Here is a 16,033-nt window from a genome sequence, read left to right on the forward strand (position 1 = left end):
TGCTAACAATCGGGTTTTTACACCCCGAGATTTCTTTACCGGCTGAGAGGCGGCGATCACAACAGCTGCGGCTGATAAGGGGGAGAAAAGATAGTGAATTTGTGGTTCACCAACCACATGCCTGATCATATAATCCAGCATTCAAGGAGCAAGGACACTTTGAGCCACGTCTAATCCAAGTGCACAGAGGCTCCGTCGAACCTTTAGAAAGATTTATGCAGACTTTTTAAGGGGATCTGATGGTCTTATTGAAGTTGAGCTTTTGTCCTTCAGTGTGTGTGTGTGTGTGTGTGCACATGCCTTTGGAAGGCTTTGGAGGTCATTGTGCACTCTGAGTGGTAGTGTGTAGCTCATTTTCACTTCCATTACGAGTCTATCAATGTGAAGCAGGGTCTGGATGAAAGTCCCTCCATGGACAATTGATCTCAGTAATGATGAAGAGGAGGGGATAGGTCAGACATGCCACTTCTTCTTTCACAGGATTTTCTCAATGCGGGCCTTGCCAGAGTGCGAGCCAGTCCCTGGATTGCTGATTGGTAGGTTAGTTAGGTGTGTCGTGTGATGGATTGTTCGTAAAGTGCTTCTGAAGGATGTTATGGTGTGTATCAGGCAATTATGCAAAAAAAAAAGGCCTGTGCGTATGGAGAGAATGCAATACTTTCTCCAAGCTAATTAATTAAATTTACTATCCGAACCCTTGCCACTTTATTTTGCCACAACAGTTCTTTCACAACACCCTGTCGGCTCTTAAAAGAAAAAAATAAAGAAATAAAACTTTCTAGATTGAAACCTAACCCAAGTGTAGAGGGAAGAAAAAAAGCAGGCAGAGGCACAAATAGAGGTTCCGTAATTGGCCTGTTTTGCATTTCATCTCCAAGGATATTTTCTTCACATGCCTGCCTTATAAAGGCTAAATTGTTTCAGTTCTGAACTGATTGCGCCTGAAACACAAAAAGGGAGAGAAAAAAAATGCCCTCATGCCTCCTACGGGGTTGTGCTAAACCACTTATTTCAAGCTAAACTGGATTACAGACAAAAGAGACAAAGCTGGAATGCCTTGGCTTTCGGCATAATGGAGCTGCAGCACTTGGGGAGCCCTTGCCTTGCTGATAATTGAACTTATGCTTTTAAATGGCAGACATTTTAACCACATGCATATTAGGCAAGATTCACATGTTTGTTTACTCAAGAGATAATAGAGATGGGGTTGGTGATGTCCTCCATTACTGCTACCCTCGAGAACATCTCTAGAGAATCTCCTTCTCGCTCACTGCCTGTATGCTTTTTTTTTTTGCCGTCACATTTATTTTCCTTAGCAAGTGGAGAGCAGTTGGCAAACTGGGCCCTTGTTCCGAGGAGTATGGAGGTCAGAAATGTGTGTTGAAGTGCAATCAAAGGATTGTTTTATGTTCCCAGTACTGCCCAAAGGCCTAAGCTTGCATCGCAGATAGAAATCCAGCATGCAAGTGCAGCACACACATGTAAATGAAACACCCCCGCATCGAACATGTGGATGTGGTTAAGGTAGTGGTGTCCGACTGTGCGCTGCGTCTGGGAAGAGTCAGGATGACATATTTGTTTGTCACCGGGCCAGGTAGTGAGTATGTGCGGGCGCAGGACCAACTAGCCGTCAGCAGCATGGAGGCGGAAAGGACTACCACACTTACAGGCATGCAGAAGTGTATACACACGCACACACACACACACACACCAACTCGCTGCCCGACCGGAGGGTGGTCCCATCACAACAGGGATAAAGCTGCTTGGCAGGATCAGAGGAGAAGGAGGCGGAGGTACGGCGAAGGCGGCCGCGAACACCGCGCGTAGAACTCGCCTGAGCTCAGATCGGCGGGGAGCCTGGCGCCGCCCCCCTCTCCATCAAACACCCAGTTGTGGATGACCAGTTCTAGCCCAAAAAATGGAGGAAGCCCTTCTTCCAATCTCTCCCCCGGAGTGCCTTAACGAAACAGTGAGGTGGTGTCTCTTAAGCCCCCGCTTTGGCCCGAGAGGCGGCGTGAGAGCCTGCGGAGGAGCCTCGTAAATCCAGGCCGGATCCCCCTGTAGCGGTGGTTGGGATGTATTAACACCGCTCAGCAAACCTCTCTGGCACAGTCTGCAGAAAGCACATCCCCGGGCCTCCCAGGCCTGAGTCCACTTCATCTTGTTTTAGACTTTGTGCTCGCCTGTTTAGATTGAGAAGTGGCGAGGCTACAGTACTTCATCCTCTCCACTGTTATCTTTCTAGGGATAAACTGAATGCGTACAATATAACCTCGGAGGGATTTGAGTGAGTTTCGAAGAGGACGTTCTCGGAGTTCATATGAAGTTCAGACGACAGCTTATGGATCGGGGCTGAGGCAGGGAGGGAATGGCAGTTTTGAAGGAGCGGTGGATTTCATTGCCAGTGATGTTCTTGGTGATTTATGTCAGTTGAGGCGCATAAGGTTTCTCTTACTTCTGTCCTCTTTTTTTCACTGGTGAAAGTACCAACCAAAAGTTGCACCTTTTCAATGTTCCTTCACCCTGAAATTGCATTTACATATGTTTTAGGCTTGGTGCACACTTCCCCCGAAAATGGTTGTAGAAGTTCATTGCCCGGGAGTCTGTTTAGAACTTTGTTTCGAAAGACCTAATCAGATGGTGGTTTGTCAGAATGGGTTTAATATATGTTGTTGTCTTTATGGAGTTCATGATTGCCCCATGGCAATTGCGTGGCCTCCAAAGGGGTGGGGTCATCTTTGGATAGAAGGATCTATTTCATACAGAGGTGATGACATGATCGAGCCTAATCCTTTATTTTAAGTACAACGCTATGGGACACTTTGAACGAACTGGGTGGGTAATCCCACAATCAGCAAAAACATACATGCTGCATTCCTGTGTCACCGAGCGCTAATTATAATGATACATAGACATGGTTTTAACCTTTGTTCGTCAGGAAGTGGGCCTTCATGACCCACTGCTGCAAACCTACATTCCCTTGACAGTGACCCATGTGCACTCTGTTCTAGCCTTTGACTTGAACTGACACAGTTACTTTCAGTCAGTCACAGTGAATGTCCACATGACAAAAACTCATGTTCTGGTCCCAGTTCCCAGTCTGCGTCTTGGAACCATGCATGTACCATACTAGTACTTACTGTATGTTCCATTACCAACTGATGACAGTACTTTACATTATCCTGACAGCTATTGTGAATGCATTACTTTTGATGACATTGAGATCGTTGGGATTGTTCGGCAGAGACTCTGTCCTTTTCTATTCAGTGGCCTAGCTGTGGTCTTTTTTTGGGTTTTACCCCAGAGCTTAAATTGTTTTCCAATGGTCACAGTGGGTTTCCAGTTAAAGTGGATCAGCTATGGCTCACTTATCGTAATGGTTTCATTCACTACGTCCCTGCATATGGAACATTCACTGTTCTTGAAAGAATTTAGAGATATTTAAAATAATAATCCACAACTTTTTCATCCAAATTAAATTCTGTTTTGCTACTCTCTATCACTGATTGATATAGTGATTCATGAGGAGTGATGCAGGGATGCAGATGTGGCTCTTTTTCTTTTGGACTTTTCACTATCATTTATTAGCCGTAGACTACAGTACATTTAGTGTCTTTATTATTGTCTTGGGCCAGTGCCTATATTGAGTGCAAAACACCAAAGCAATGACAGCGTATCACCAAAGGTGCTGCAAAAATCAGGGAAAAAAACAAGAATTTCGCAGATTATCAGTTTAACAGCATCTGATATAGATTTTACCTAATTCTATACTTCTTGTCTGCCACATAGCAGTTGTTACTGAACAGATCTCCAGTGTCTCCCATCTGTCGTGTCCTTTCTCTGTGTGATTTTCTTTGCCCTGCCTTCAGCAGTTTCACCTAGCTATTCCTCTGGATGTTCATGGGGAGCTGACCGCTACACTTTTGACAGTTGCTCTCAAATTAGTGAGAAATTGTGATGTGGATTGAAATGGTGACCTTTTTGTTGCCAAGCAACTGAACAACTTTTTCAAAAGTGGCATATCCTCTGTTATGAAATACTGAAGCACCACGGGTTGTTGTCAGGTCTCTCCATATGGTTTTGACAGAGTTGACCTTACATAAGTTGTTGTTGTTTTTTAATGGCTGTGATATTTTCAAAGACTGTCATGCATATTGTGTGGATGGAGTATAGCATTGTGGAGCTGAATATTAGTATAGAATATCAATAAACCCTCTGATTGGAGTGACTTTGAATGTCTTTGATGAAATGCCATAATTTTTTTTTTTTTTTTTTGTGGATTTATTTTTCCCTCTTCAGTGATGTTTTTCTGTTCTGTCTCTGTGACCTGCAGTTTTAAAATTTCAGCAGGACAACATTTTTGTACTGGGCTAAAGTACAATCAATATCAATAATTAATAATCAGTATATATATATATATAACACAATGTCCTTGTGCTCTTGAATGCCATTTCACACAATTACGACATATCTATATATGCACTGTAGGCTAAGTCTTGCACTGTAAAACAATACACCATGGTATTTTAATAACAATTTGCAATGTAATAATGAGTTGCTAACACTCTTTTATGTAGTGTATATGTATAGTCTACTCAGTGAATACTGTAATTAGTTGTTTGGGGATCCTCTCCATGGTGTTGTCATGGAAGCTGGTCTGAGTTGTGGCCTGTGTTTCCAGGTTCATTCTCTGTGGCCTGAGTGTTTGGCTTCTGCTCTGTGCATCAGCAGCGATCATTAGCAGAGACGAGAGAGATTTTCCCCCCGCAGTCAGATGCCCCCAGAGGTTACCGAAGCCTCTGCTCGCTGAGTCAATCTGTAAATGACAATGGGCAGGGGAGGAAATCAATACTACACCCCCAAAGCTGTGGTGATATGAAATTTATGATCATAGATGTGACATGTTAGTCCCCCTTGGCGTGCAGAGATGGAGAACCCACACTCACTGGCATTAAAAGAATGTGAAGTTAGCGTCTGTTGCCTTGGGCTCCTGTTTAATTTGTGAAAACAGTTTACATTCGAGAAAACAACTAGTGCTATCAGAGGAATGGAGCCAAACACAGGGCATGATGCTTGTTTTATGTTGACTAGTGCAATGCCATAGCTGCAGGTATGGTATGATTGTTTGATGCCTACCATTATGTATATTTCCTACCATCCTTTATTGATACTTACTAAGTGTTCTATTGCCTTCCGTGCCATTGAATTAATTGCCATTTTTTGATACAGCCTTTTCAAGAAAAAAAAAAATAATAATAATGTTAAGCAGAGGTATGAGGTCTCCCTTTCCCTGAATGTGGGTCAGTGCTGCAGGACATGAGCGGATGTTGCTCTGCATGTATTAGCTGGTGACATGAAGGAAGTTCTAAAATGCTTAAGCGGGAGTTGGGTTTTCCAACACAAACACAATAAGAAAGGCCAGTTGGTCCTAACAGAGGAATAGGTCAGTTGGGAATACGCCCAGCCATTTTTCAATGCCAGCAAAGTGTTAAACATTCAAACACACCGTAGATATTTCCGGAGCATTTCCATACAGCATGTGGGAAAGTGTTTAATATCGAGTCTGTAGTATGATGAATAGGGCTATATTTGTGTTTATTTTGATTTGCCTAGGCCAGGTGAAATAAGAGTAAAAAAATATGCACATTAATTGAAAATTACGATGTAAGGTCGCCTTTGTTCATAAACAGTTCATGAATTCTGAATTGTAGTGAATAAAGTCGCTTTTTTTCACTCATTTTCTTTTTTCTTCTCGGTCGGTTTACAAGTCCCAGTAACAAAGAAAGTGGCTCTCGAGTGATTTCTTCCTGCTTCACGGCTTCTCAATAAAGCCAACACGGCAGCCAGCACAACACTTTAAGTGCCATTGTATTTCCCTCTTGTTGAAACACATCAAAGCTGCTTATAACACTTGGTTGACTAAATTGTTCAAGAGCATTTTGTTCCAGATTGTATTACATAATTGCACTATGGTTTTCCTTTTCCATTTACCCATTATTTCACTCTTGGGTTGTTGTTCCAGTCGATGTGATGTGAGGTCAGAAAACTTGCATTCAATCCTATGCTCAATTTACCAACATAGTCTGGATCAGAAGCAAATGTGTGAGTTCAAGAGTTAGGAAAATGACAACCAGCGAGAAAACTACAGCTCTCATAATATATATGATTTTTCTAACAGTCGTTCCGCTTTCCTTTCCAGCCGATTGAGAGTTTGAGCTGTTTTTGTGTTTTCTTTGTCTTTCAGAGGAAGAACGTCCACCTGCTGCTCAATGTGTTTTTGCTGGCAGCCTGGGGAGCCGTCCTGCTGGCCTGCCGCCTCTACTGGATGGGCAACAAACCCCCCAACTTCTCCAACTCCGACAACCCGGCGGCCGACCACCCCTCGCTCCTCACCAGGGCGCTGACCTTCTTCTACCTGCCCGCCGTCAACGTCTGGCTCCTCCTCTGCCCCGACACGCTCAGCTTCGACTGGTCCATGGACGCTCTGCCTCTGATCAGGGGCCTCGCCGATTGGAGGAACCTCCATACGATAGCCTTCTATTTGGGGTTGCTGCTGCTGGCTTGGTTCGGCCTGCGGACGCGCCAGGCGGCCAAGAGCAAGGAGACCAACGGCAAAGCGCACCATCTCACCAACGGCAGGAACGGGAACAGCAACGGACACAGCTACCAATGCAATGATCAGGAACACATAAACAACTCCCACCCAGAGCCTCACACTAATAGTGCACAAAACGGTACCAAAAAGCACTACGAGACGAGGACTCCACTGCCCACCACTGAAAATGTTGTGGTGTTCTCACTAGGCCTGCTGGCGATCCCTTTCCTCCCTGCCACCAACCTGTTCTTCTACGTGGGGTTTGTGATCGCGGAGAGAGTACTGTACATCCCCAGCATGGGCTTCTGCCTGCTGGTGACGGTGGGGATGAGGTCGCTGTACGTCCGTCTGCGACGCAGGTCCTCCAGGACCGTGTTGGTGTACTGCAGCGCAGCGCTGGTCCTGCTGTTCGGTGTTAAAACCGTTCTGAGGAACCAGGACTGGCAGAATGAAGAGATGCTCTACAAGTCAGGGATTTATGTCAATCCTGCTAAAGGTAAGGCGCAAAGCGGACACATGCTGTCATTCACATTGGCACGCCATTACGCTCCTGCTGTATATAAACATGGGTAAAACTACTGACATGTACACACACACACACACTCACACACACAGAGAGTTGCTCACTCGTCACACAAAAACCTCTTAGCCCCATCATATTTGGTTGTCTGCTTGAATAGCGCGAGGAGACTTTTAGGCAAGGTGTTGGATCCGATAACGGGTGCCATCTCCTTCAGTCTACTGCAGCACTGAATAATTCAGTGTAAAGCTGCTTCAAAATGTCTTCACTTCATCACCCCACCCTACCTCAGAATACCTAAATGCTCACAAGTTGAACTCTGTGCCCCCGAAGCAAGATCAGACCGGTGTAAATGCGATTCCTTCATCATTTTTGATTATAAGTTTCATAAATTTGACCGCAGAAGTGGGCAGACTTTGGTCCTCCTGAGAATATTTAATTATAATACAATACATGCAAATTTGTAATAATTGAAGTAGGGTCGTAACCCATTAGCACACTTCTTCCATTGTAAACCCAGCACATTATGCTCTATTTAATCACTCCAGATGCCCTCTCTCACTTGGAAGGGCACCATTACTGACATGGCACCCCTCTCTGATTGGCAACGACAACAGCGAATAAAATATTCAAAAGCACTCCAGTTCAAGGTCATCAAGCCCGGATTCCTGTCCAAAGCTTGGAGTGTGTAGTGTGCTCCAGAGATGCGGAGGAGGAGAGCGGGACAGGGACTTGCAAGGCAACAGCGGGACACGTTGTGTTAGCTAATTTCCCTTTCAGATTCTGCAGCGGAGCTGAGGCATGACAGCTGTTTGTTCTGGCAGCCGATCAGCCGACCAGCACCGTCCCTGACTCACATTCATAGTAACTAATATGAGACTTGAATTGAACCCATTCTCAAATACGGACACATTCATTGACTCGTTTGAAATTTCAGGACGAACCAAGTAATTATTGACTAGATAACCACTTTGATAAAGTCTTCTAGATTTCTAAACAAAGACGCATAACTGGATGGGCAATTGAATGAAAGGAGTTTGTTTTTATTTACACTGAATATCCTTCTGGGATCTCAGAGTCAGATGCTTTGACTTGCAACGTTTAAATAAATACATTGCTTAAAGGTGCGTTTTGCATAAGTTAACACTCTAAACACATTTCAACAAAAGCACAGGCGAGATGAGTCATGAGTTTATTTTCCCAGTCCATACGGCCACTGGAGATGCAGGAAGAAACCATGTCTCAGAGGCAAGTTTACACACACTGGTGTTGCCTTATGCGTTCATGCACAACATAACTGCACATTTACATGATTAATCCTACATGTCTATATCCAGTTAGTGTTGATCTTATTGTCAAATCAATCCTATTAAGTCATCATTATTGTCGGGTTTCAAAAATGTATTTTCACATAGCAATGGGTATTGGCAACTAGATATTAGCTATGAAATGTCATTATTCCACCCTTTCCCCACTGTGATTTTATATCGGCTGCATTGTTTTCTTTTTCTTTTTCTTTCTTTTTGGTCGTGACTGCCAAATTTATTTTTATACTCCTCAGTCTACATATAATAGCTCTTAGCAACCTTATTTCACCTGTCAATTACTGCTGCATTCATTCAGCAGTAATGCCATTAATTCTGCAATAGCGCTGCGGAGGTCTCCTTTTCATACACGCTCTGTTCGGAATGAGTGGTGGTTTTAGCACAAAGCTCCCCCGGTGTGTCAGCTCTTTTTACCCATAGTGTCTTTCCACGCCAGCTGCAGCATCAGCCAGGACAACATCCTCTTGAGAGGGTAAAAAACACTTAACCCATGGCAGTGTGTGGCTGTGCAGAGGCTTTACCCATCGAGAGACAAAAGAAAATGCCTGTTTGCTGCATACTGGCCTCTCCCAATGCGTTCATTCATCTCCTGAGCCAACAGAATGCATTTACAAGATCAAGATGTTCAAAATTGTTATTCAAGAATTATTCAAGTTTTCTTTTCTTCTCTAACCTGTCAGCGTGGGGCAACCTTGGGAACGTCCTGAAGAACCAGGGGAAGATGGACGAGGCCGAGCAGGCGTACAGGAACGCCCTCTATTACCGCAGGAACATGGCTGACATGCTGTATAACCTGTGAGTTCGTATATTATGAGGGTTTTCATTCATTCATATTTTGTTTGCATTATGGCTCTGCTTTGTCCAAGTGCATGTTCTGTTCTGTGATCTCATTTGCTTAATATCTTTGAAGCAAGTCCTTTCACACACGGCTGTCTCTGTGACTCGGGAGAGTGCGTAAACAATCGGACTCCTTTCACATGTGTGTGTGTGTGTGTGTGTGTGTCCATTGATCAGCGCCGTTCACACAGAGGAAGTGCCGTCTTGTCTTGTATTCCCCGGAGTGCCGTCTGTCTGACAGGCTTGTTATTAATCATGGTGTGTCAGCCAGAGGGGGAACACAGCAGCCACAGCCAACACTCACACACACTCTCACACACACTCTCACACTCAAAAGCCTGTGGCTGCTGAGATCTAAATCTCTCTCCTCGGATTCATCAGCTGCTTTTTTTATGCCTCGTCTAATTCTGAAGGAGACTGTTAACTCGCAACGCCTCCTCTTTTGAGTTTTCAGCTCTGACCTGCCTGTGTCTTCATTCCTTTTTGTCTCCTCCAGCGGTTTGCTGCTACAGGAGAACAACAAGTTCTCAGAGGCACTCCACTACTATAAGCTGGCCATTGGGAGCCGGCCAACTCTGGCTTGTAAGTACAGCTCCTCTTTTTTTATTGACAATCTCCAGCTCTTGTGGCTGTGGCTGTGCTGTGTCTAGGCAACAGTGAATACAGGCTGTGGTTTTGTGAAGGGAGAGGGCGAGGCGGCGGAGGGCAGCGGGTGTAGAGCTGAATTAAACATTCAACGCAGCTCTCCGACTGCCTCTCAAAGCCCAGTCATGTCAACAGATCAAACAATTGCATGATGTCATTTATTATGAATTCGGGTCATGACCCTTATTTCTTTTTGTCCCACTCGCTTTCCCCACATCTACTTGTCTCTCTCTCTCTTAATGTTTTCGCTGTCTCTCTCCCATCCCCTCTGTCTCTCTCCCATCCCCTCTGTCTCTCTCCCATCCCCACTGTCTCTCTCCCATCCCCTCTGTCTCTCTCCCATCCCCTCTGTCTCTCTCCCATCCCCTCTGTCTCTCTCCCATCCCCTCTGTCTCTCTCCCATCCCCACTGTCTCTCTCCCATCCCCTCTGTCTCTCTCCCATCCCCTCTGTCTCTCTCCCATCCCCTCTGTCTCGCTCATCACCCCTCCTCTCCCTCCCGTAAGAATTCACCGTAGTTTGGCTGCTTTTCCTTGAGCTAAATCTCTCAAACAGTGTCATGTTAAACCTTTATTAGCACCTCTAAGCAGTCTCATTCCCTGATTAGTATAAATCGCTCACAGTCTTACCTGATCATGCAATAAATTAGCCCCCCATTGTTCCAGGCATCAGTCAATGACAGATAAACAGAGAATCTTAAATGTCTCTTCCTTTCTTCCCCAGATTAATTATAGACCTAATCGAGATCGCGGTTAGACTAGAAAATTCCCATTCAGCATGCAATTATCCAATCTGTTACAGCTGATAACAAGGTTAATTAATTACCCTACACAGCGGAGATGGTAAAGACAGAATGAGAATGTGACAGTTAAAAACATTTTCCAAGGTTGCACCATTACTCACTGCCTAGTTGAGAGTGAGCTGGTGCAAACTAGTGCATTTTTATTAAAGATGCAGAAGCTATCCTTCTTTGTGATAAAGCTCTATTGATTCCTTCCACACCGTCTGCACACGGCGCACAGAAAACCCGCTGGTCTCTCTGTGGTTTTCTTTATCTATTCCCCTCCCGCTGCAGAGCCATGCGTTGGAAAAAAAAAAGTCTAGATATCAACCATTCAATACAATGCAATACGATCCCGTACAGAGTGAGACTGTGTGGTATGAGGATGTGGTATAAAGTTGATGTAAACTTTTGAGATACAAATCCCAAGGAAAGAAGAGGAGGAAGAAGAGGACTTGTTTGTAGATTTCATGATGACGCAGGCTCAGGCGGTGGTTGGATGCGGTTTGATTCCACAGAATCCCAACCATCCCCCCTTTGACTCTTGAATATTTATCAGCACTCTGTGGATGAGCCTTCCAGATTGATCCGTTGTATTAAGTCAATTTATTCTAACAGCCAGGCTTGATAGGGAGTAGTTTAGAAAGACAGGTCCACAGACTCTAATTACTCTCTAGCTGCATATTGATCATTAGTTGTTGTCTTTCACCACTGAGGGAAAAGTTTAACAAGCATCCAAAGTATTCCACAGGATCCTAGCAAAGGTCAGCCAAAAGTTGGAACAAGATCAACAGCGGTTCATTGTTCCCTCCTAATGGTGAATTTCATATTCAGTAACTGGTGATGACTCACCTCTTTCAACGCCATTGCTCGCCATGACCCTAGGTTTTCTCTTGATCCCCTTACAGCGGCCTACTTGAACACAGGCATCATCCTGATGAATCAGGGTCGCCTAGATGAGGCCAAGCGCACCTTCCTGACCTGTGCCGATATCCCAGATGAGAACCTGAAGGACCCCCACGCCCACAAGAGCTCCGTCACCAGCTGCCTGTACAACCTGGGCAAGCTGCTGCACGAGCAGGGACACCAGGAGGTAACGGCCCAAACTGCAAAAAAATATAATCCACATGTTCTTGAGTAAATCTTTACAGATATGTTTCAAAATAGGCGAAAAATGCCCAAAAAATGATAAAAAATATTTGGTACATGTAGATGACATTCATTCAAAATTATTCTGGACACTGGAAATACTTTTTTTTTTCTGCGTGCTGTTGACAACATATATCTACAAGTGTATCCAAAATATATTTTGGCCATTCAGAATATAAAATATTTCAATTGCATGTCATCTGCATGCACAAATACTTTTTTTCCCAATATTTAGATATTTTGAAACATATCTCCAAACATATACAATATGTTTGGAGGTGTGAAATGTATTGTAGGCTATATGTATATGTGAAATATATTGTTTTGTTTTTGTTTTTTGGTTACTGAAGTGGTGGCACAAACTCACTCAACTCGCACTCTCTCTCACACACAGCCATTGCCATACCATTCATTAACTAATCAAAGCAGCTCTAGTGGTGGTATTTTACATATACATTGGAAAATGCTAACGTGACGTGAAGTGAAATGAGAGCGGGGGCCCAACGAGGCTTCGGGGGACACAGAGCAAACGCAGGGTTTTATACGGATGGTTTCCGAAATTGCCTCTGTCACGGGGGACACAGTGCTTTGCACAGATAAGCCGCAGGCTGCCTCTGACATATTCATTCTCTTTCCCGCCCCTAAAGACCTACGCTATTGTCTAAGATCAACTGGTTTTCCAATGCCGCACATTTATATTGTACTCGAGCGCTGATGCTGCTGATTCAATCAAGAACGAAGCAGCAGTACCGCAGATTCAATAAAGGCTTTTATAGATTGCCGGCGAAAGAGAGCGGTCCCACTTCCTCCCACGTCCAATCGCAGCGTTCGCTCCTAAACGAAGGGAGTTCCAGCTCCGTGTACCATTTAAACCCTGAGCGGACTCCGAGGTGAATCGCCGGACCTTTTATACTATAGAGTCAATATGTGACACTGCTCTAGTTTCCTTAATAGCCGTGACACTGAGGATAGACCCTTTCTGCCCGGCTCTGTATGAACCACCCTCCCAGCGACCCCCAATTCCACGCTGTGTATTCACAGTGTCAAGGTCCAGGCTGCAGGGGAGGAATGACTATAGTTACCCCAGCACCACTTTCTCTGGCGTGGTTTCTCTCCGCTCTCTAATGCGACCCACTCCCCACTCCCTCCACCCCCTGTGTTTTTTTTCTCACTCATAGGAGGCCCTCTCCGTGTATAAAGAAGCAATACAGAAAATGCCAAGACAGTTTGCACCGCAGAGCCTCTACAACATGATGGGTAAGTGCTGTTTTCAAGACTACTCACGAAGAAAGTGGTTGTTTTTTTAGTGCAGAAGAAATAACCGATAATGGAACAGAGGGCAAGAGGTTATTTGTGGAGAGGGTTCGGTGTGTTTGCAACCATTTTATTGTCTGCTGAACATCACGCAGCTCTGCCTTACTTTGCTGTGCTTGAGTCCTTTCAAACATACAAAGATTTTTTCTGGATATGCCAGGCCCTTAGCTGAACTGAGCTTTTAATAAGCACAAAAAATTAGTCTTTGCAAATTAGGGTTGCTTTGGGGAGATCGTGCCAGAGGCAGTTGGTTTTCAAAGGTGCTCTGTTTTCATAATTCATTATAAACATAGAGCTATATTTTTCTTTTCTGCACAAGGCATGGAAATCATCTGCAGTCAGGTTATGTGGTAGCTGTTCAAGCTGTTTCGCCCCAGACACTAAGCTTTCCAATAGCGTGTTAACAAAGTTAATTTGCTTTCCGCCACAAGAGCAACCCCACTCCTCACATTACAGCTGTGAGAAAGCACCTGCAGACCTGCAGGCTGAGTTTTGACTTCTGATTTTGAAAAAAAAAATAATATCCATTTCAAGTGATCCCCAGTTCACACTCACTGATACTTGTCACACAACATGCCAGACTTCTCCAGTGCCTTGCTTTGAGGCTCATTATAGCTGCTCTCTCTCTCTCTCTCTCTCTCTCTCTCTCTCTCTGTCTCACACACTTACACCCACACACCCACACTTTAAACCAGGCTGTATTCCAGGCTTCTTCCTGATGCCACAGGTTCACTAGTGTGTAGGCAAATGCAGTTTGACAGAGGCACTGAGATTATGTCAAAATGTTGACGAAAGCTCCTATCACCGTTAAGGAGCAGCACAGGATCTGGAACGGAGGCGCTGAGCCAGAGATCTGCGATTTCTGCGACTGAGCGTTGTTTCTTCACTGAACTGATTTGCACATTTGGCACACCTGCTCATATCTGTTTCCCAACCCGGCTCATTGTGCTGCGCTCGTGCTGTTTGTCAGACGCCAAGGAGCAGAACCTTTCATCAGGGGCAGACCTGGGTGGTAATCTGCGCCCCGCTGGTCTCGCTCCAACACTCTCTGGTGGGCCATGGAATGTTCCGCTCCCAGAGCCGGTTTTCAGCTCCTTGGATTCGATGTCACTTCTAATTGCACGTTGATGTTTTTGCTAATCTCATACAGAGGTCTGGCGAGGGAAGCGCTGGGCAGGCTTTAACCCCATCAGCAAATGGAGAGGTCGTTTCTAAAAAAAAATCCTGTACAGTATATCCATTTTTGGAAAAGAGTCATAACCTCATTGCCTGAAGTTCATCGTACAGTCTCTCTAAAGTACAGATGATCTGTAAAAGCATTACTGGTTTGTTAAGCAAGGACCTTAGTTACCCTCTATCCTTGAAAAAGAACATTTCTTTTGATCCATTGCTATCAGTTGTTGGTATCACGTTTTTTCCAAATGGTGAATATCTAATTTTAGAATGAAAGTCTTCAAAAAGTGACAGGCAGTATCTGAAAAAAAACCTAGATCATAACCTACTCCGCAGCTGTTGCGCACACATGGTCCATGATCCTTTCTGCTGGCTCTACTTTTTGTTAGCTGTTGACAAGGAAATGTTTTAAGATTCTTTGATTCTGTAACGAGAATATCATGGATTTCAAATACTTTAATCTGAAACACAAGGCCGTACCGACGGATAACATCTTGAAAACATATTCTCTCCCACTTTTATCGTGGCATCGATATTGCTTTATATCTCAGAGAAAAAGGCTTAAGTCTTGAGCCGTGTTATTAGCGAAAAAGGAAGTCACTTCTTAAATTTGATGCCCTTTACATGCCTGTGTGCCATTTATTCAGAGGTATCATTGCACAGCATTACCAGTCATTCATAGTGAAAGACGAGAGTGTTTTCAGATCACTGCAGAGGTCACTGAGTGATGATTAGTCGCCGGTCACCTATTGTTTATCATAGTTTCTTATCAGGGAAATGATTAGTCCTAATCCCTGGAGAATTAAAGTTTCAGTCTACTCTAGTCTAAACACCATGTCCGGTCATTTGGAAATCCACTAGACTTGGGTGTGGAGTGAAATATAAACCATGTTACAAGTTCATGTGAAACGTTAACACCTGTCACATGTTCAATCCCTCTGTTTTCTCTTCCATAAAATACAGTTCAAATGTTGTTTTGGCTGTGTTGTGCCCAATTACCAGCCTATGTTGTCAAATTCTTTACGATAATCCAAGTGTAAGGGAGGGCTGTGAGAGAGAGGTCACTGTTTTTTCAGGTGTGAGCAGACAGAGGTTGTGAGCGGGCGGAGGGGGAGGGGGGAGGTATCGGATGATGTCTGAAAGATCAGCGAGAGTGAGGGAAAGTGTTGATACTTCTGTCATTAGCTGCATATCGTAACTCCAGACAAGACTGGCAGTCATCTGTCATAGATTCACTTATATTCTCCTATGCTGCTTCAAGCCTTCCACTGAACTCAACTTATTCCAATTCTTAAGAAATCCAAACATCTAGAATGATTATTTTTCTATGTTCGTCATTGATGGTATGAAAGGCTTTCTTTTGTAATACTGCACATGAAAGACATTGAATGTAATCAATAAGTTTTGTTCTCCAGACACTTGAATTCGCACTGCATGAACTTGCATGAATTCGGAACTTTACAACAAATATGAACCATTGCATTCTCTTAGTGCAGTGCCTGACATTACAAATCTCTTTGACAAATAAACAACGTGGGGTTTGGGGTCGAGTTTCAAGCCCCACCGGTGCAAAGTCTGGCCTCTCCGTGGGACCGCCACCCCCGTCACTGAAATCCTCTGCAGAACAATAGGAATACGTGTGGGCTCTTAACCTCTGACCTCCTGACCCCTGACTCGATCCTCGCCTTCCTCCCA

At 44.3% G+C, this 16,033-nt stretch overlaps 1 protein-coding gene across 1 annotated transcript in view; it reads left to right on the forward strand.

The window, feature by feature from the left end:
* Positions 1–16,033, forward strand: part of tmtc2b (transmembrane O-mannosyltransferase targeting cadherins 2b) — a 92,674-nt gene that overhangs the window by 59,011 nt on the left and 17,630 nt on the right. Inside the window, exons 3-7 of the mRNA XM_071896871.2 lie at positions 6,245–7,091; positions 9,121–9,235; positions 9,774–9,859; positions 11,611–11,795; positions 13,030–13,108. Coding sequence (XP_071752972.1) covers positions 6,245–7,091; positions 9,121–9,235; positions 9,774–9,859; positions 11,611–11,795; positions 13,030–13,108 — 1,312 coding nt within the window. The remainder of the gene's footprint in view (positions 1–6,244; positions 7,092–9,120; positions 9,236–9,773; positions 9,860–11,610; positions 11,796–13,029; positions 13,109–16,033) is intronic.

The sequence above is a fragment of the Centroberyx gerrardi genome, chromosome 4 (genome assembly GCF_048128805.1).
Source record: "Centroberyx gerrardi isolate f3 chromosome 4, fCenGer3.hap1.cur.20231027, whole genome shotgun sequence".
NCBI classification, from domain to species: Eukaryota; Metazoa; Chordata; class Actinopteri; order Beryciformes; family Berycidae; genus Centroberyx; species Centroberyx gerrardi.